Below are 19,104 nucleotides of genomic sequence, written 5' to 3'. Positions count from 1 at the left end.
CTTCCCCAGACGGGAGGTGGGTGGGGGGTGTCCCCTGCCCCTGCCTCGCAGTTCCGCTTTGAAACCGGGGTTAAAGTCCGTGCAGGAGCACGACTCGGGGTTTGAGCCCCGGACCCCATCCCTGCCCCGCCGGGGTCCCCATCGCAGGATGGAGAGGTCACCTGGGTGCTGTTGGCACATGGGTCCCTGTCTGGGGGCAAGTTGGGGTTCGGGACGGGCCTCATGGGAGAGGAGGGGACGGCGCAGGCCACGCTGGAGCACCCCGTGCTCCTCCCTCCCGGCCTTTGGTCCCTGCGCCGTGGCAGCCTGGCCCCCCAGCTCTGCCCCGGGCTGTCACCCCAGCCTGCTCCCCACAGGACCCCCCCCTCTGCCCGGTGTCACCCTCCGGCCCCAGTGAGCGATGGAGGGAGATCCCACCCTGCAGCTCCGCGTCTTCGACCTCAACTGCTGGTGAGTCCAAGTTTGTGGGGCTGCTCTGGGGAGGTGGGGATGGGGACACCCACACCAGGAGGGGGGGTCCCACCTTGGGGTCACCTTCGTGTCCGTTTCGGGGTCACACCGCTCTCCCAACCCCAGAGGGTCAAGAAGCGCTTGGCTGGGTAGTGCCCCCCATCCCCTCTGCGCCTGCTCCCCCAAGAAAAGCGCCCTCCCATTTGCACCCCAACCAGGGCTGAGCTGCCTCGATTCTGCAGGCAGGAAAAACTGTCCCCAAACAGCTTCCCTGCACATCCCGCTTGTCCCCGTGTCCCCTCATGGCCCTTTCCCCCTCCCCTCCCATCTCTCCCAGTCTGCATCCTGCCCACACCAGTACTGGAGCCCCCTCTCTCCTGTTTCGGGTCCCGGTGTGCCCCGATAGCCCCCATCACCCCGTGACCCCCACCCCTCTCCGGCAGGGCCATCCGCTACCTCAGCAAGCGGCGGCAGGAGCGTGTCCGGCTCATCGGGGACATGCTGCGCCGGGAGGGCTTCGACCTGGCGCTTCTCCAGGAGGTGAGGGCAGCCCGTGAGCTGAGCGTGCCTGTTCTCAGCCCATGAGATGAGCGTGCCCGTTCTCAGCCTGTGATATGAGCGTGCCCATTCTCAGCCCATGAGATGAGCGTGCCCGTTCTCAGCCTGTGATATGAGCGTGCCCATTCTCAGCCCGTGAGCTGAGCGTGCCCGTTCTCAGCCCGTGAGCTGAGCGTGCCCGTTCTCAGCCCATGAGATGAGCGTGCCCGTTCTCAGCCTGTGATATGAGCGTGCCCGTTCTCAGCCCGTGAGCTGAGCGTGCCCGTTCTCAGCCCGTGAGATGAGCGTGCCCGTTCTCAGCCCGTGAGATGAGTGTGCCCATTCTCAGCCCGTGAGACGAGCACATCCATTCTCAGCCCATGAGACGAGCACCTTCGTTCTCAGCCCATGAGCTGTGTGCCCATTCTCAGCCCATGAGATGAACGTGCCTGTTCTCAGCCCGTCCCGCTGTTCTCCAGGTGTGGAGCGAACAGGACTACAGCGACCTGCAGGCGAAGCTGGGAGGCTGCTACCCCTTCTCCCATTACTTCCGCAGGTGAGAGGGGCCAGGCCAGCCCCCTGCTGGGGCGGTGGCAGGGCTGTGCCGCGTCCTCGGTGTTTGCCACGTGGAGAGACCGGTGCAGGTGCTGTAGGTCACCTCTGTCACCGTGGGAGACCCCATGCCTGGCGAGCGGGATGCTCATGGGAGCATCCTTGGAGCCCCCTTGGCTCGGGGCTGGGGGGAGGCAGAGGTTGGGGGGGGCCCCACTTGCTCACCGTGCTTTTCCCCTCCCGCAGCGGGGTGATCGGCAGCGGCCTCTGCGTCTTCTCCAGGTTCCCCATCCTGGACACCCTCCTCTACCAGTACTCGCTGAACGGGTACCCCTACATGGTGAGCGGGGCGGGGGGGCACACAGGGCCGTGTACCCGGCCCCACGGAGCCCCACCGGCCCCAACCCGCTCCCCTTCCCCTCGGCAGCTCCAGCATGGGGACTGGTTCTGTGGCAAGTCCGTCGGCCTCGTCGTCATTAAGATCTCCGGGATCGTCTTCAACGTCTACGTCACCCACGTGAGCACCCCAGGGAAGGACCTGGCATGGGGGGGACGATGGGGACGGATGGCTGTTCCCCTCCTTCGCTGTCCCCTCGCTTTAACCACTGCCCTGTACCATGCACTGATTTAATGAAATATGGCTCGGGGTGGGGATGGTGACCCACGACGTGGCTGTGCTGCAGCGTGAGCGTCCCAGGCTGTCCCGGGGCGGGGTGTGAAGAAGACAGGGGTCAGCCAGACCCCAAAGGAACCCTCTAGAGGGGCTGGGTGGGTTTGCAGGGAGCCTAAGAGTGGGGCAGGTGCTGGCATGGGGGGGTCCCAGCTGCTTTGCCCCCGCCTCTTGCCAGCTGCACGCCGAGTACCGCCGGGAGAAGGACGCCTACCTGCCCCACCGGCTGGTGCAGGCCTGGGAGCTGGCGCAGTTCATCCGGTGAGCAGCTGTGGGGTGTCCCGTGGGGTCCCTTTGCTGCGGGTCCCCAGGGCGTGCGCGACCATCCCTGCTCCTGGGGCTGAGCGGGGATTTGCACTGCGAGGAGCTCCCAGTTACACCAGTCCCAGCCAGGAGTCAGGCTGGGGAGTGCTGGGGTGTTCCCAGTAATCCCAGTACGATGCAGGGCAGGGTGAGGAAGGGGATTAGCCATCCCCATCCCCGCAGACACACCTCGAAGGCGGCCGACGTGGTGCTGCTGGGAGGGGACCTCAACATGCACCCCGAGGACGTGGGCATCCGGCTGCTGCGCGGCTGGACGGGGCTGCGGGACGCCTTCGCCGAGGCCGGGCGCTTCGAGGTGAGCGCCACGGGGTGGGCAGGGTCAGGGGTGCACCCAGAGCCCCCCCCCCCACCCAAGCCCTTGCTCTTAGGGCTGCGAGGACGGCTGCACCCTCGTCCCCAACAACTGCTTCACCGTCAAGTCGGAGCTGCTGCCCTTCCCGCTGGGCATCCGCATCGACTACATCCTCTACAAGGTAACGGGGGGCAACGGGGGGCCCTCGGCCACTGACTGTGGGTGGCGGTGGGGGGAGGCACCAGCGTGACCCCCCCTGTCCCCTCACCCAGGCCATCTCCAGCTTCACGGTGAAGTGCGAAGAGCTGAAGACCACGACGGGGCCAGCGCCAGGCACAGACATCCCCTTGTCGGACCACGAAGCCGTGATGGCAACGCTGCGCATCCGGAGGCAGGGACAGGCTGCGGGTGCCACCCTCGGCACGGCTGGTAGGGTAGGGGGGGGACGCTGCCAGGGGTGGGGGGGGTGGGTGGATGGAGGTTTGGGGGATGTTTCCCCTTGCTTAGGGCATCCCTTGGGGTGCCGCTTGTGGAGGGGGCGCACGGAGAGGTGGGGATGGGGAAAAAAAGGGGTGCAGGGAGACCCCACTGAGCCACCCCTGTCCCCCCCCCTCACCCGCAGAGCCGAGCCTGGTGGACGTGGTGACGGAGGCGCGGACGGAGGTGGGCGCGGGGCTGCAGGCGGCGCGGCGGCAGCGGTACGGGGCGGGCAGGATGGCCGTGCTGGCCCTGCTCCTGCTGCTGCTGCAGGCGGCGGCCGCGCTGGGCACGCTGGCGGGGCTGGCGGCCGGGCAGCCCTTCCCCAAGCTCTCCTTCTCCTTGCTGGCCTTCCTCGCCCTCGCCGTCCTCCTCCTCGCCACCGGCCTCCACCTCTTCCACACCATGGAGGTGAAGATGCTGCAGGGCACCGAGGAGCAGATGCGGATGGTGCTGCGGGCGCTGCGGGAGCGGCCCAGCGACGGCTGAGCCGGGGGGGGCCCACAGTGTCACCCCCAGCCCCATCCTGGCCCTTCGTGGTCCCTTTTTCTAGCTGACCCCAGGTCTGAGGTGGGCAGCGCTGCGGCCGCCTCTCGGGGTGAAATTTAAGATTTTTAGGGGGCAGTTTTGTCACGTTGGCCCCCGTGGGAACCCCGACGTTTTAATTGCTGGGTTTTTTAAGATGCTTTTTCTACACAGAGGAGGCTCGACAGGCTCAGCCTCCCCTCGCAGCCTCCGGGGAAAGCTGGTGACTGCTCCGGCAACCGGCTCTGACTCGGATAGAAAATAAAAGCAGTATTTTAGCCCTTGGCACTGGGTCAGGGGGGGCTTTATTCGAAGGGAGGGGGCGTGCAGCAGGATAGTGCGGCTGGTACAAATGAGAGGGTGTAGGGGGACCGGTGCCCGAGACCCCTCCCGTGCCCATCACGGCTGGGACTTCCATAAGCACCATTCGGCTGTGGAGGCCACCCCACCACAACCAGGGGCCCCAGGAAGGTTGGAGAGGTCAGTGCAAAGGCCAGTTGGGCATTACCAAGCAGGAGAAACCCCAAAGGGGCAAGGAGGACACGGATGCTGGCGTCCCTTGTCCTCGGTGTCACGCAGTGCCAGCCCTGGGCACAATCCCTTCGGGGAGCTGCTGGACAAAAAGGCCCTTCCCCAGCCCTGGGGCATCGCGGGGAGGGTGCTGACCCTGGTTTTCTGCAGTGGCTGGGGACAGTGTGGATGTGGCACCCGAAAGCGGTGCTGGAGAGTAGCAGGATCAGGCCAGTCCGTCTGTCACTGGCCCCACTTGTGGAGCCAGATGTCCCTGACTGGGGTGGGTGTCCGTGGAAGAGATCGATGTCTCAGGCTAGGAGAGATGTTCTGGGACAGGATGGAGGTCCTGGGCTGGGATGGATGTCCTGGGCTGGGATGGATGTCCCGGGTTAGGTCACATGTCCTCAGCAGGGAAGGACGTCCTGTGATGGCTTCTAAGGGCTACTCCTGATGCTGCCCCTCCACGTTTGGCATCTCCACTGTGACCTGCCTGTGGTGGCCATGGTCACGTCCTCGCTGCTGGGAGCGAAGCCTTTTGGTGCCGGGGGGCATGGGGCTGGCTGGGTAGCGATGGAGCCACCTCTCCCCATGGAGCCTGGCCCGAGGCAGCCGGGGGTGCAGCTCGAGGGGCTCTGCCGGACAAACCTCTCGCAACGCTCTGGCCAAGCCTCAGGGCAGTGTCCCCTTGAAGCAGTGACGGTCGTGGGACCTCCTGCGCCGGGCGAGACCCCGCTTCCCCGTGGGGCCTCCTCCTTTGGCAAACCCTGGGCAGAGCCACTGCAGCCCCCGTGTTTCGTAGCCCCCTGCAAGTCTTGTTTTCAAGCAAGCACAAGGCAAAGGCGATCCAGGCAAGCGCGGGGACGCCCTCTCTGCACCCCAAAGCCGGGGTGCTCCTCAGTGTCTCCCACCTGGGTGTCCACCAGCGGGTCCAGCCCCTCTGTCGGAGGCTTTGGCAAGCGGGGACCTGGACGTGCCTGCACCTGCGGGCAGCTTGGGCATCACCACCTTCAGAAGCAGCTCAGGGTGATGCTTGGCCAGGGGAGGGGACAGCTCATTGTCCCCCTCCACCCCGGGGAGGAACCGGTGGGTCCTGGGGCCGCGGGGATCAGGCCCGCAGCTCGCTGAGCCGCTTCTCCTCCTGGATGTGGATGAGGACGTTGCGCTTGTTCACCACGTCCAGCAGCTGCACCAGGATCTCCTGCTCGGCCGCACGATCCTCGGGGGTCTTCAGGGATTCTGTGGGAGCCGGGGGCTGGAGCTGGGCTGGGTGGGCCACAACCCCATCCCCACTCCCCCCACCATGCATAGGGACCCCCCCCCAAGCACGTGCTGGCACTCACCCTCCTTGTTCATGTAGCACCGGAGCTTCTGGTCGAGCTGCCACTGCTGCTCCTCCAGCTTCAGCTCCTGCACCCTGCAGGGGGGGACAGGGGGGTGCTGGGTGCTGGGCTGGGGTGAGCCGAGCCCCCTGCACCGCCCAGGGAGCATCCCCAAAGCCTTACGCGATCATGAGGTCCGACTCCTCGGACATCAGGCTGTTCTTCTTCTGCACCAGGTAGAGCAGCTGGTTCATCCACTGCGTCTTCTGGTCGGCCGGGGAGCCTGCGGGGCGGTGGAGGGGCATGAGCAGGGCGCAGACCCCCCACCCGTGGGGATCACAGTGCCCTGTCACTCCCCTGGCCTTACCATCCTCATCCCGGAGTAACTTCTCCAGCTTGATGCCCTGCTGCTCCAGCTCCCGGAAGGTCACCTCGATCTCCTCCAGCCGCCTCTGGATGGCCTGCGAGGGAAGGGCAGCGCTTGCCCACGGGCCAGCACCTGCCCAGCATGTGGCCACCGGCAGCAGGATAGAGGGGACAGGGGACAGCGCTGGGCTGGGGACCCGGCTCTCCACCCCTAGGGCTACCTGGGCTTTGCAGAACCGCTTCATCTGGGCTTCCCTGGCCCGGCGGGTCAGCGTGCGCTTCCACGTGGGGTATTTCTCCTCTTCCCCCAGGTCCAGGCCCTGCGAAAGGATGGTGGGATGGGCAGGGGGGGTCAGTCCCTGCTCCAGGAACCTCCTGCCCTGGCACCCACCAGAGAGCTGGACCTGATGCCTTGGTGAGAGGAGACACGGGTGGGAGCCCCAGGTACCACCCAGGCTGGTGGGGCCACTGCTGCTTGGGGAGGGCACTCACCACCTCTGCCATGATGCCAAGGTCTGTGCCTTCCTCCTCCTCCTCCTCCTCCTCTTCCTCGCTGTCACTCTCCTCCAAAGCTGCCCCAAGAAGAGAACCATTTCAGGCGCCTCACGAGCAAGACATGGGGCATGGCCGGGTACCAGAGGGACCCACAGCCTTGCTCAGCTGGAGACTCCAGCTTGCAGCCACCTACCTTCCTCCACGGCCTTTTCCTCCTCCTCCTCCTCCTCCCAGGCGTCTTGTCCCCTCCACAGCGCAGGGAGGGCCTCGGGTGCTGCTTGGAGCCGCAGACGAGCCGGCTTCGGCGGTGGCTCGGGCTCCGCTTCGCTGGTGAGGTTCAGCGTGGACAGCTTGATCTTCTCCAGGGGCGTGAGGACAATCTTCCTCCTGCCCACGCTCTCCTCACCCTCCTCCGCCACCCCTTGGGGCTCCGCTGTGGGACCCTCCTCATCCCTCGCATCCCCTCCGGGCTGTGCCAGCAGCTCCTGCTCCTCCGTGTCACCAGCACCCGCAGCATCCTCCGCTGCCCCAGGCTCTCCCCCGGGCTGGGGGGCTGCTGGCGGGGGCTGCGGGGGTGCGGGTGTCCCCTCCTCGGGGGACACACATGGGCTCCCAGCATCCAGGGGCGGGCGGGCGGCATCCTAAAGCAGAGCCAGGGGCAGAGGGGTGATGCAGCGCGGGGCTGTGCCCGGGCATCCCCCTTATCCCCCATCATCTGCGGGGTTTCATGGTGCCTTACCCCATCGGGGAGCACCGGGGGCACATCCATGCCGGGGGGGTTGGGGTAGTGAAGCGAGCAGTAGAAATGACCTGGGAGAGGAGGGGTACAAATATGACGAGCTGTAAGGTGGGGAAGCCTTGCCCCGAGCATCCCCTCTCCCCAAAACCCCCCTCACCGTCCTCCTCGTCGAAGGCGTAGTCGCCCAGGCGCAGCGTGGCCCCACACCGCCGGCACTGGAAGCAGCCGCGGTGGAAGAAGCGTCCCTCGGCGCTGGCCCGCTCCAGGATGTAGACGCGGCGGCCGCAGAAGTAACAAGCGTCGCTGCTCTCCCCGCGGGCTGGTGGCTGCTGGGCACGGGGGACAGGACAGGCTGGGGTGGCACCGGGGTGCTGGCACCCACCCTGCCCCCCGGGGTAGGGTGGGGGGTTCAGGGTGGGGGGGGATTTGCCCCTCTTGCAGAGGTGGGTCTGGGTGTTGGGATTTGCTGGCACCAGCGAGGGAGCTCGGGCAAGTCTTGGCTCTGGAAAACCAGTTGGGTCAGGAAACAGGCAGGGAGGAGCCGGGAGCATGTGGGCGTTCGCTGGCACAGCCCCGGTCCCAGCCCTTGGCTGCGCCCCACCAGCCGCCGCTGTCCCCCCCACCCCCAGAGCTGCACCCCCCCACCCCGGGGTGACACGAGGACCCACCTGCCCTGGGTCCGTCGTGGCGGTTTGCGGCGGCTTGTGGGCACCATCCACAGTGTCTCCATCCAGCCCCGCGGCCAGCTATGAGCAACCCGAGGTGGGGGTCAGCCCCTCAGCCCCCCGCTTCCCCCCCACCCCGGGACGGCTGCACCCCTCGAGGCACCCCGGGGCAGACCCACCTCAGCATCCCTGCGGCTCCTCTTGGCCTCAGCATCCTTCTGGGCACTATCCTGCACATGCAAAGGGGGTGGCTAGGATGGGGAGGGGGGGGGGCATGGTTTGGGGGTGTCACAAGGGTCTGGGGGGGGGCGTCCCTCACCTGGGCACGCTTGTGTGTCAGGTTCTGGCTCTTCTGCAGCTTGCTGAGGAAGAGGATGGCCCCTCGCATGCCGCGGGGGGACAGCGGCTTCTTGCTGACCTCCTCCACCTCTGCACAGAGGGGACACGGCCACGCTGGTGGGACCCACCCTACAAAGTGGGGGGCAGCCAGCCAGCCCCGGTGGGGGGGCTTGGGATGGGATAACCCCCCCCCCAAATCTTGCACCTGGAGAGGTCTTGAAAGCTTCATAAAACTGGCTAAGGTAGGTGATGAGCCCCAGGCGGTCGGGCTCTGCCATGGTGGCCATCTCGGCGCTGGAGAGGACGGGCTGGATGCCCAGCTCCTGCTCCGCCACGTCCAGCATCATCTGGTGGGTCCGGATGGGATCCTGGGGGTCCACGGAGTCAAAGTCCCTGTGGGGAGACACGGGTGCCATCAGGGTGGGCTCTGCAGGGTGGGATGGGGGGGTCTCGGGGGGGGGTCATCCCAGGTGCTCACACGAGGTTGGGGCGGAAGCGGTGGACGAGGGCGCAGAGGGCCAAGCCGCTGGTCCACGAGGTGGTGAAGTCGGTCACCTCCACGCCGCGGTACCCGGCCGTGCTGGCCTGGCACCAGCTCAGCAGCTCTTCATAGGCGTCTCCAGGGACCGCTGGGGAGGCAGCACATGTGTCCCTGTCCCAAAGAGGCAGGGGACACCCCCAAAGAGGCAGGGGACACCCCCCAAAGAGGCAGGGGACACCCCCCAAAGAGGCAGGGGACACCCCCCCCAGCATCAGTGCTTTAGTGGGAAAGGGGTCGACCGGCTTCTCTTACCAGTGCTGAGCTGGTTGTCACTCTTCCTCTTGTGGTCCACCTCCACCATGCCCACAAGGTAGAGGTCCCGGACCTGCCGATGGGGACACGCCGGTGGCAGGTCACCACCTGCACAGAACCAGTGGCACCGCACAGGGAGGTGGCCCCAGCAAAGGGGACACCCAGACAACCCCCCCCCCATGCCTCCCCAGAGTCACCCACATCCTCATCGGGCCGACAGCTTCAGCCTCGCACCCTCTGGGGACAGGGGACCGTGCGAGTTAGTGTCACCCTGATGCCCCGGGGAGGCTGGGCTGGCTCTCAGGTACCTGGCTGGCTTTGATGGCCTGCAGGTTGATGTTGGGGTAGCGCGTGGCCGGGTCGATGCTGTACTGGCTGATGTTCTTGTTGGTGTTGTCTGGGGAGGTCTGCGAGAGGTGCTGGTAGATGCTCTCCCTGGGTGCAAGGGACAGGGCTGGGCTCAGTGCCACCATCGTCACCCACTCCAGGACCAGTCCAGCAGGACGGGGACACTCACCTCTCAGCCAGCACCTCCAGCGGGGGGGTCCCGGCCGCCCACCGCCGCACCATCCATGCCGCGTCGAAGGCGGCCAGGAAGCCCCTGGCCACGCCGGTGCCCAGCGGCCAGAAAGGCTACGAAGGGAAAGGCAGAGAGAGCCGGGGCTGGAGCCGCGCGGCCGGTCGGGGCGGCTGGGAGGAGGCCGGGAGCTGTGGGGCTTGGCCGGGGATGAAAGCGGGGAGCGGCGGCGGGACGCGCGGGGAGCCCACGGGCGGCTGTCTCCTCCCCGAGCCGACGCTGCCGCCGGTGTGGATGCGTCTGGGGAGGAGCTGGGCTGCTCCTCCACCCTGAACCCCCCCCAGATCCCTGGTGAAGCCACCAAAGCATCCCTCTACCAGGACTTGGGGAACCTGGCCCCGGGGATGGGCGAGAAGCACTCAGGGAGGGGGAATATATTGCAGGGAGAGGGGAAACTGAGGCACGTAGCGGTGCTGCAAAGAGGGGGGGCCCCTCACCTCCACCAAGCAGTCGCCCACCAGCCCCAGGAGCAGCCGGGCCCCATTGTGCTCCCGCACCAGCGCCGCGTTCTCGGAGCGCGTCATGCACGTGAAGTCAAACATGTCGACGTCCGGCAGGCCCCGGTGGTTGAGGGCAAACTCCAGCTGGGGCAGGCGGTAGTTGGTGGAGAAGTTGGCGGCTTCTTTGGCGTAGCTGAGGAGGGCGTCACGGTTCACGTTCTCCGGGGACAGGAGGCTCTCGATGTCTGCTTTGTCCTGGGGGGGGGTTTGGGGGGGATGGGGTGAAGCCAGCCGGGGTGCGGGGTGTTTGCCCCCCCAGCTCTGGGGTGAAGCCGTGGCACCACGCTTGGGGCTGTGACCCCCCAAAAGGAGATTTTACATGTGACACTGGCCCAGGCAATGGCTGCTGAAGCCCCCCCAGTTTGCATCCCACCCTCCAGGCTTTCAGCCCCCCATCGCTGTGGGATCTGGGGCCGCATCCTGCCCTTCTCACCTGGAGGATGACGCCTTTCTTGAGCAGGCTCTGCTTCTTGGCCGTCATGACGAAATAGTGAGTGTCGTCCTTGTAGTAGACGATGTTTTCCAGGTCGATGCCTGGTCATGGGGAAGGGGCTGAGCTGAGCCACAGGGCAGAGCCAGACCCACCCCCCCCGCGCTGGTCTCAGCCACCAAATGTCCCCCGCAATGGGGCACCATGTGGTACCACAGGGGACATCCCAGGGCTGAGCCTCCAGTCACACCAGAAGGGGATGGGGACCCTCAGCACCCCCCACGCCGGGGCAGGGACCACCGACCCGTTTTGTTGTAGAGGTTTTGGAAGAACTTCTGGTTGTAGATTCGGGCCACGCCGCTGATCTCGGCCACCTCCACCTCGGCCTGGCTGTGGCGGTTGACGAAGTTGGTGGTGATGCCGATGGCCAGCTTCCCCCGCGTCTCCTTCCGCTTGAACCCTGTGAGATGGGACAGGCGTGACCCCCCCCACCCAGCCACCCCCATACCGCTCCCAGGGGGGTGGAGGGACCCACTGCTGTCACCTTCGGGGACAAATTTGCCTCCACCAGCTGAGATGAGGACATCGAACTCGTAGTGGCTGAGGGGAGAGGAGCTGGGCTGCAGCACAGCCCGCCAGCCGCCTGCGGGGAGAGGGATGGTCACGAGCGTGCTGGGTCTCAGCTGGGACCTGCTCTGGGGTGGGGGAGAGGGTTGCATCTCATCCCACCCCCCAAAGCCATGCCCTGGGCTAGCAGAGGGACTGGGGGGCTCAGAGCGGCCACGCGCAGCCCTGTCCTTGTCCCCAGGGATGCCACCCGCCCCGCAGTGACACCTTACCCTGTCCACCCGCTTTGCCCGCGGGGGGGACGAGGCCCTTGAACTGCACGTTGACGTGCACCTCCACCCCGAGGAGCAAAGCCACCTTCAGCAGGATGAGCTGGAGCTGCCGGATACCTGGGAGGGCAGAGGGGGGCACTCAGGGCTGCACCCCCCGCTCCCTGGGCTCCCCCCCAGCGCAGGGGTGACCCTGGGTGGCTGCAGAGCTTGACCCCCCAAACTCACTGATGTGGTCCAACGTGCCCGTGCAGAAGCGCCCATAAAACTTCTTGGCGCCCAAGGCCCGCAGGTCGTGGATGGTGAAGGGCCAGAGGTGCAGGACGTTGTTGCGGGAGAAGGAGTCGCGCTTCTCCAGCAGCACCACGCGGGCGCCCAGCAGTGCCAGCTCGATGGCCGCCCGCAGCCCGCACGGACCGGCCCCCACCACCAGGCACTGCGGAGGGGATGGGTGGCATGAAGGGGACAGGCACCCCCCCCCTCCAGGAACAGGGGTTTGGGGATGGGGTAATTCCCCAGGGAGCTCAGCACCACCACAGGCAGCATCTCCCCCCTTTCCCAGGTCAGGATCTGGCCCCTTTCCCCCCACCCCGGGGCTGCAAGCGCTGCTTCTCCCTACAAAGTGGGGCGGCCCTGGGGGGTGCCCCCCACCTCCCTGAACTTTGCCTTCGCACGGGGTGATGGCAGCAATTAAAGCTCTCGGTGAGATAAGGCGCCTGCTGCCGCCCGGGAACGGGGAGATTTCACCAGCAACAGCCTCAAAACCAGGACTGGGGGGGGGGTGATCCCCTGCCAGTCCCCACACAGGGCTGGGGGGACAATGGGGCACCAGCAGTGGGGACAAAAGCCATCAGCACCAGGGCAGGGGGGCAGAACTAGGGAGCTCCAGCCTCAGGGGGACAGAACTAGGGACCTCCAGGCTCAGGGGGACATCCTACCCCAGCAGGCTGCTGTCCCCCAGAACAGGACCCTCTGCCCCTTTGGGGTGTCCCCAGCAAGGAGCAGTGGGACAAGGAAGGACACTGCTTGCTGGGCGGTACCGAGGTGGCATCACCCCACGAGGGAGGGGAGCGGTGCTAATTAACACCCCGTCCCATTAAACCCCATCAACCTCTTGCCCACACATCCCACATCCTCCCCGGGGTGGGCACCAGGATGCTCTCGCCTCGGGGACAAGGACACAGGGCAAGAAGGGACCCAAACCCCGCGCCCCGTGTCCCTGGTACCTTGGTGCTGGCACAGGCCGTGCCCTGGTCGTAGTCCTTGTGCCCAGCTTTCTTATCCAGCTTGCTCCACAGGGCCTTGGCGCTCCAGTAGTTGAGGGCAGCCTTGAGGCCGTGGTAGAGCCGCAGCCCGCTGCCCTGCAGCCCCAGGCGCTGGCACAGCTCCCCGAAGCAGCCCAGCACCTCCCGGCACTCCCCGGCACGCAGGAACCTCTCGAAGGTGGCGTGGGCCGGGTTGCCCGGCTCGGTGGCCGGCACGCTCATCCCGCTTCACCCCACGGCCTGGCGAGGGGCAGCAGGGATAAGTTGGGGGGGACACCCACCCCCTCCTGCACCCCCATCCCCAAACCCAGCCGGTACCAGACCTGGGGGCTCGGCACAAGGTTTCCCAGCCTGGGTGGGTGTCGTTGGGTGATGGTGCCACCGAAATCAGGGGGGACCCTTTGTGGCAGCGGTCGGCGGAGCCTCCCGTGGGTGCTGCACCCAGCGAGCCACGGTGTCACCCCGCCGCGGTGACGTCAGGGCAGGGGACGGGAAGGGCTGCGGTGGCAGCAAGCGGCTTCCTCCATACGTGTACCTGCAGCAGAGCGAGGGGTTTTGGAGCAAAGACACCGCTTCCTTCCTCTTCACCCTCGGCCTCGCGCAGGGAGGGATGGGGAGAGGGGGCTCAGCCGTGGGGACAAACTGCAGCTGCCCCCTAAAACCAGCAAGACCCAGCGCTGGGGCAGGAGGGAGCAGGATGGGACCCATGCCACCAGCCTGGCTTTTGTAACTGGAGTGGGGTGACTTCCCCCCCCCTGCACCTCCGCCTCTGCCACCCCAGCGCGGGGCGGAAGCAGATTAGCACAGAGGAAGCACCGGTGGGGAACCAAAAAAAGCCAAACCACCATCTGCATGGCCCCATCCCACCAGGGAACCCATGGGACCAGGGGTGCAGCACATCCCTCCACAGGCACCCCAACACCCCCCTGCCATCTCCCAGGGGACCAGCCCTCCTTGCATCTGCCTCCCGCTCCTGCCACCGTCTCCCTGGCACCGTCCTGTGCCACCCTCTGTCTTGCCAGGAAAGACTCGGGAAACCAGAGTCCCACCTTTGAACCATCGCTCTTTGCCCTCTCGCCATAACGCCGGGCACGCGATGGCACCCCGAAGGCGCTGGAAGGGGGAGGACACCAAGTCCGAGCCAAGCTGCCCTCGATGGGGCGGGGGAAAGGAGGTGTTTAAGCCTGGGCTTAAATTTCAGCTGGTAAACCCAAATCCTAGCTGGGTTTCACGTTTGGTCTCGCTCCAGCAGTTTCTGACACCAGTGCGGCGCTTTGCCAGCCCAGCTGGAGCCGCAGAGGATGCAAAGTGCTTCTGCAGGTCACCTTGCAGGTCCCCTTCCCTCCCCAGCACCACAGCCAGAAAATCCTGGGGATTTAACCTCCTCCTTCCTGGGCAGACACAGGGATAAAGCTGGAGGAGGAGCTGGCACCCACCGATCCCCAAATTGGCAGCACGGGGACAGAGGACACGGCCCATGTTTTCATGTCAGGGCTGTGAGACCCGGCGACAGATTTCTGCTCTTCCCCAGGGCGCTGCCAGGAGCCTGGGGAAACTGAGGCAGCGCTGCAAACCTCACCGGAGTGGTCCCACCAGCTGCCTGCCCTCATCCCAGCAGCTGTGCTGGCTGGCCAGGCTCCAGCACCCTGCACTGCCCGGGCACGATGGGTTTTCCCCTCTCCGGGACCTCACGTTACGGCGCTGGCGCCTGCCAAGGCCACCACGCAGCAGCCCCGGGGCGACGGGGCAGCTGCCCGGGCTGGGAGCACCCACTCCAGCATCACCAGCCCCTGGGTCTGAATAAAAACCCCATCTCAGGGCCTCAATTCCCACCCAACACGATGCCGGGGGGAGCGCGGCACCCGGGAAAGCTTCCCAGCGCCGGCGCTTCGGCAGGGAGGCTCGGAGGAGGCACAACAAGGCTGGTGTTACACCAAGTTTCCTATGGAAAGGATGCTCGTGCCGGCACACCGCGTCCCCTTTGGCATGGTCAAACCCCCCAGACCATGGCAAGCAAGGACAGAAACCCCCCAGATACTCAGTTCCTGCAGGTTTGATGCAAACAAAGAGATTTCAGCCAGTGCCAGGGAAGAGGGGCACGGTGCCGCGCCACGCCGCCTCTGGCTCCGCTCTCCCCACGAACGCCTTCTGCATTTAGTCCTTTCAAACCACTCCTGCGAGGCGGAGGGAGGAGGTGGGGGGGTTCCAGCCAGCCCTGACTCAGTTCCCCATGGCTCTGGTTGGGCTGGCCGCAGCCATGCCTACGGGGACGTCTGTCCTGGGAGCGGCACGCGTGGAGCATCCCTGGAGCTCTCACCCAGGGAGAAGCAGCCCCTTGGGGGGGAGCTGCCCCGGGGGTGCTGGGCTGCTGGTGAGCTCCCACATCTCCCAGGCACGTGGAAACGGGGTGGGAAAGGACGTGGCTCCATACAGAGCTAATAAAGCCGGGAGGATTCCCAGCAGCAGCAGATCCAGCTCCCAGCACAGACTGGGCTGCTCCAGGTTTGGGATCCAGCCTGAAGAAACCCTGGGCTGAGCTGCTGACCCTGGGGAAAGCCCTTCCAGTAAGGGGACGAACCCCGAGGCTGGTGGGCAGGGTGGAGGGTTTCTTGTGGCCCCCCGAAAGATCCTGCTTCCAACCCCGCCGGGAAGGGGCGAAGGCGGCGGGCGCTGATCTTGGGGTGCTCAGGGGAAACATCCCCGGCGTGGGAGCGGGCAGGGAGAGCGCCTTGGCTGACCCCGTGGAAACCTGCCCTAATTTGGCTGGGTTTAATCCTCGGAGGGAGGGGAAAAAAAATCCCTGTCAGCTCCTCTGGTCTGAGCTGGGGATGTGGGTGCATGGGCACACCCCGGCTGAGGCCCCCCCCTGCTTAACACCCCCCCCAGCGTGGAGCTGAGGGGAGAAGGGCCAAGGAGAAGGGACAAACCTGCCACCAGCACTGGGGAGGGCAGGGGATGGCAGCTGCGGTGACGGGGTGTCACGGTGGTGGGGGGTTCCCTTTTGAGGGCGCATAAAACCCCCCCCCCGGAGGTGCAGGTCCCCACCTCGGCTCCCGCAGCCGCCGGCAGCAGAAGTGGGCACTTCTCCGGGACATTTTGGCGATGCCCTTTGCAGGGGATCCACAAGCCACAACCCGGCCATGTCCCAGGGAGCCCAGAAAAAACACTTGGGGTGAGGGACCAAACCTGCCCCCCTGCCCAGTACCAGCCCCACGGAGGGAGCTGCCTCTTGCAGCCGAATTTCGGTGCGAGGGGAAGTCTGCCACGGCCATCACATCCCGCATCCTTCTCCTCCTCCTGCTTCTCCTTCGCCCCCACCCACAGTCGTCCCCATGGGGTCGGCAGGAGACACGTTTTGGGGTATGGTGGTTACCCCAGGTTCGGTACCGGGGCCTTCATCCACCCCAGGCACGGGGGCTGGGGAATGTGTCCCCCAGCCTCAGCCCTGGGATGGGGCACAGCCCCAAACCCCCAGCTGGGACTCGCTCCCGGGGGGGCCATGGAGCATCCCTCCCCCTGCACTGGGCGGTGGGGCCGGGATGGGGGAAAAGACCTCTGCCCACCCCATCCCACCGGGCACTGGGAGCACTGGTGGTACTGGGAATGGAGGCGAGGAGGAGGAGCGGGGACCGCTCTCTTTTCCCTTTGTCCTGGGGGGAGCAGAGCCCAGGGGCTGGAGGGGAAAAGCAGTGAGGATGGGGCAGGGAGGACCCTGCTGCCCCCCCGGGAGAGGCTTTGGGGAGGCAAAGCGCTGCCCCACCACCGAGCATCCGCGCTCGGCATCCTGGGGACATGCAGGACACGGGCACGGCGGGGCTGAGCACCCCGCCACCCAGCACCCCAAAAATCCCCCGTCGGTTTTGACACCCCCCCATCCCCAGGGCGGGGCCCGCAGCGATGCTCTGTGCGGGGTGGGGGGGGGACCGGCCGGCGGGTGCTGTCCCCTCCGCACCCACACCCGAGCGGGGGGGACACGGGGGTGGGGAGGGGGGGACAGCAGACCCCCGACCTCCCCCCTACACCCCCAGGGATGCTCTGCCCCATCCCCACTCACCTCTAGAGCCTCTCGGAGGGGGAAACTGAGGCACAGCCCGCGGGGTGGGGAGGGGTCAGGGCTGCTTGTAGCTGGGCGAGGACGAGCAGGAAACGGGCTCCGCAAGCAGCTGCTGGCTGACCGCCCTCCTCCTCCTCCTCTCCTCCTCCTCTTCCTCCTCCCCGTCCCTCCCCTCCCCACGGCCGGGGGGTCCCGGCCGTCCCCGCTGCCTTAAGGCGGTGCTGGGGCGGGTGCTGGGGCGGTCCCCGGGGCTCTCCGGCTTTGAGCCGCTGCGAATATCGCCGCGGTTGGGTTTTGGCAGCGCTGGAGGCTGAACCCCCCCCTCCCCTCATCACCCCCCACCCACCAGTGGCACCCCCTCCCCTCCCCACCCGGGGGGGTTGGGGCAGTGGGACGAGGGGCTGCACAGCACAACCCCGGCTGGGGGATTTTTTTTTTTAATTTTACGGTATGAAAACAGCCTTTTTTCAAAGTAAACTAAAAGATTTGGGTGATGAAATCAAACCGCTTCGCTTTCCGGCTCTGGCCGCTGCGCCGTACTTCCCCCCGCAGCCAGAAATAGAGGCCAGGAGGGAGCTGGGGCACAGGGGGGGACCCCGACAAGTGTCCCAGACCACCCCAGCCCTCGTGGAAACTTTCAGGATGATTTTTCCACTGGGGTCTCCCCGTGGGGTGAAGGTACCTTGGGGCAGAGGATGGAGCCGCCGGGGTCACCGCAGGTCGCTCTTGGCCGGGTGCTTTTTGGGGTTTTCTGGTGGCGGCGTCCTCGGGGTGCTGCTGGCCGCTTGCCGGGGTGGGCGTCAGGGCGAAGGGGCTCGCGGGCCGGTGACACACGGGGACAACCTGCCACGAGGCTGGGGACGGTGACTCAGGGACACGGGGTGAGCTGGCATACGGGGCGGGGGTTACGTCGGCCACCCGTGAGTCACCCGTGGCACGACCGGCGAGCAGGGCCGGCCAGCCCAGCACCTCCATCCTGCGGCTCCCTCGGGCCTCTTCCTGGGGGTCCTGGTGCAGACCCCCCCACCACAGCTGCCCAGAAGCTCAGTTGGGGTGTTTCGAACCCTCCAGCCCCCTGCAAAGCCGCTGGGTGCCGGTGCAGTGGAGCCCACCCGCGTTTCGGGGCTGCGAGAGGCCGGGGCGGACGCGGAAACGGGGCGTCTGCGTCAAACTGGGCGATTTTCCCAGACGCCGGAGCGGTCGGAAACAGCTCCCTCTGTTTGCGAGCTCTTTGTGGTGCCCTGGGAAAGGCTGAGCACTGCCCTGCTCCTTCCAGCCCCGGCTTTGTTCCCCTGGTCAGCATGAAATGAGCATTAGACCTTAATTACAGCTCCCCAGGCAGCAGGGGAGGAGGACGTGGGGTGGTGGAGGGTCCCATGTGCACAGTGGGACACGGCTCTAACACAACCCCACAGCTGTGGGCAGCTGGGTCCTTGTCCCCAGCACACGGGGGACAGGCAGAGGCAGCCCTGCGCCCCTCGGTGTGCCAAGAGAACGGGCAAACTCATAGCACCCATGAGGGCTGCTGCCCCTTCACGGCTGTCAGCTGGCTCCAACCAAACCTCCGATACTGGCACAGCATGTACCCTCCTGCTCCAGCACTAAAAATCCCCCATTTTTTTCTTTCTTCAATTTTATTATTCTAGGATTTTGGTGTTTTACGGTGTGGGGAAGGAGCAGCGATGGAGAGCGGGCGCCTCCCCCCTCCCTGTTCCGGCTAGGCCTTGGGCGATGCTGCAGGCTGCAGCCGCTGCAGCTCCAGGACGCGGACGAGGAGGAGGAAGGTGATGCTCAGGAGAAGCAGCCAGAAGAAAACCCAGTAGTGCTGCGGGAGGAAGAGCCACGGCCCCTTGGACCTGGGGAGAAGGTGACCAGGGACACTCATCATCTCCCCCCTCTGCCCCAGCTGGCCATGAGGAGGGTATTTAACTCAACCCCAAACATCACTGGTCCTTTTGCCAACCCAAATGCAACAAGCCCGGGGAGGGCACAGGTGACCCGCAATACACGGGGGAAACTGAGGCAGAGCAGTGCAGGGTCGAGCTGGAGCAGCCAAGCAACATCCCAGCCTTCCACCACCAAATCCCCCAGCCCTTTTCCCACGTGCTGGCCACCGTGGGGCCACAGAGAGTCCAGTAGCCGTGGGGGGGATGCTGGGCGCATGCAGGGTGCTGCTCACGTCAGCCCAAGCTGCTCCAGCTCCTCGTCCCCTGCACTTGAACCTCTGCCATCTGCCTCAGCCGCCAGCTCCCCGGTCACGGCACTGCCCTGGCCCTGCGGCTCCAGCTCGCTCCTGGGGAGGGAGAGGATGGGGTGCTGTGCCGTGCCCCAGGGGCCAGCGGTGGCCACCGTGGCACCCAGCATGGTTACCTCTGAGTGCTGGGCC

The 19,104-nt window shown here is 66.1% G+C and overlaps 2 protein-coding genes across 6 annotated transcripts; one reads left to right on the top strand and one right to left on the bottom strand.

Moving 5' to 3' along the window:
• The first annotated feature begins 93 nt into the window (after positions 1 to 93).
• Positions 94 to 4,029, top strand: SMPD2 (sphingomyelin phosphodiesterase 2). Of its 4 annotated transcripts, none has more exons than XM_068419388.1 (10): positions 323 to 450; positions 894 to 990; positions 1,467 to 1,543; positions 1,786 to 1,879; positions 1,967 to 2,056; positions 2,388 to 2,470; positions 2,696 to 2,828; positions 2,902 to 3,006; positions 3,098 to 3,254; positions 3,448 to 4,029. In XM_068419388.1, the coding sequence occupies exons 1-10, from the start codon at positions 401 to 403 to the stop codon at positions 3,789 to 3,791; spliced, it is 1,230 nt and encodes a 409-aa protein (XP_068275489.1). In that variant the 5' UTR covers positions 323 to 400; the 3' UTR covers positions 3,792 to 4,029. The 4 variants fall into 4 exon arrangements, with proteins under 4 accessions (XP_068275486.1, XP_068275485.1, XP_068275489.1 ...); XM_068419386.1 differs by having other exon boundaries at positions 2,660 to 2,828; XM_068419385.1 differs by lacking the exon at positions 894 to 990 and having other exon boundaries at positions 94 to 450.
• Positions 4,030 to 4,124: 95 nt separating this feature from the next.
• Positions 4,125 to 16,773, bottom strand: MICAL1 (microtubule associated monooxygenase, calponin and LIM domain containing 1). 2 transcript variants are annotated; one of them, XM_068419153.1, is made up of 26 exons: positions 16,719 to 16,773; positions 12,988 to 13,199; positions 12,626 to 12,904; positions 11,628 to 11,835; positions 11,403 to 11,519; positions 11,108 to 11,206; positions 10,868 to 11,023; positions 10,567 to 10,667; positions 10,071 to 10,328; positions 9,574 to 9,689; positions 9,365 to 9,491; positions 9,057 to 9,129; positions 8,742 to 8,892; positions 8,469 to 8,656; positions 8,244 to 8,353; positions 8,104 to 8,154; positions 7,928 to 8,005; positions 7,417 to 7,585; positions 7,260 to 7,330; positions 6,714 to 7,161; positions 6,518 to 6,597; positions 6,247 to 6,345; positions 6,027 to 6,120; positions 5,843 to 5,942; positions 5,681 to 5,754; positions 4,125 to 5,576 (listed from the first exon to the last, which is right to left on the bottom strand). In XM_068419153.1, exons 3-26 carry the CDS (start codon positions 12,884 to 12,886, stop codon positions 5,446 to 5,448), a joined length of 3,360 nt encoding a protein of 1,119 aa, XP_068275254.1. In that variant the 5' UTR covers positions 12,887 to 12,904; positions 12,988 to 13,199; positions 16,719 to 16,773; the 3' UTR covers positions 4,125 to 5,445. The 2 variants fall into 2 exon arrangements, with proteins under 2 accessions (XP_068275254.1, XP_068275253.1); XM_068419152.1 differs by lacking the exon at positions 7,928 to 8,005 and having other exon boundaries at positions 7,417 to 7,588.
• Positions 16,774 to 19,104: the final 2,331 nt, after the last annotated feature.

Source organism: Nyctibius grandis, chromosome 27 (assembly GCF_013368605.1).
Source record: "Nyctibius grandis isolate bNycGra1 chromosome 27, bNycGra1.pri, whole genome shotgun sequence".
Lineage (NCBI taxonomy): Eukaryota > Metazoa > Chordata > Aves > Nyctibiiformes > Nyctibiidae > Nyctibius > Nyctibius grandis.
Note: the sequence above shows the minus strand (reverse complement) of the source record. Positions and strands in the feature narration are given on the sequence as shown.

Bases quoted from the DNA above. Each gene is read 5' to 3' on its own strand.
- SMPD2 (XM_068419384.1), top strand. From the start codon at position 223: ATGGGAGAGGAGGGGACGGCGCAGGCCACGCTGGAGCACCCCGTGCTC. The intron at 2,057-2,387 runs GTGAGCACCCCA...GCCTCTTGCCAG, and splicing joins TCAACGTCTACGTCACCCAC to CTGCACGCCGAGTACCGCCG. The intron at 3,255-3,447 runs GTAGGGTAGGGG...CCTCACCCGCAG, and splicing joins TGCCACCCTCGGCACGGCTG to AGCCGAGCCTGGTGGACGTG.
- MICAL1 (XM_068419153.1), bottom strand. From the start codon at position 12,886: ATGAGCGTGCCGGCCACCGAGCCGGGCAACCCGGCCCACGCCACCTTC. The intron at 11,207-11,402 runs GTAAGGTGTCAC...CTCTCCCCGCAG, and splicing joins GGGCAAAGCGGGTGGACAGG to GCGGCTGGCGGGCTGTGCTG. The intron at 6,121-6,246 runs GTAGCCCTAGGG...CTTCCCTCGCAG, and splicing joins AGCGGTTCTGCAAAGCCCAG to GCCATCCAGAGGCGGCTGGA.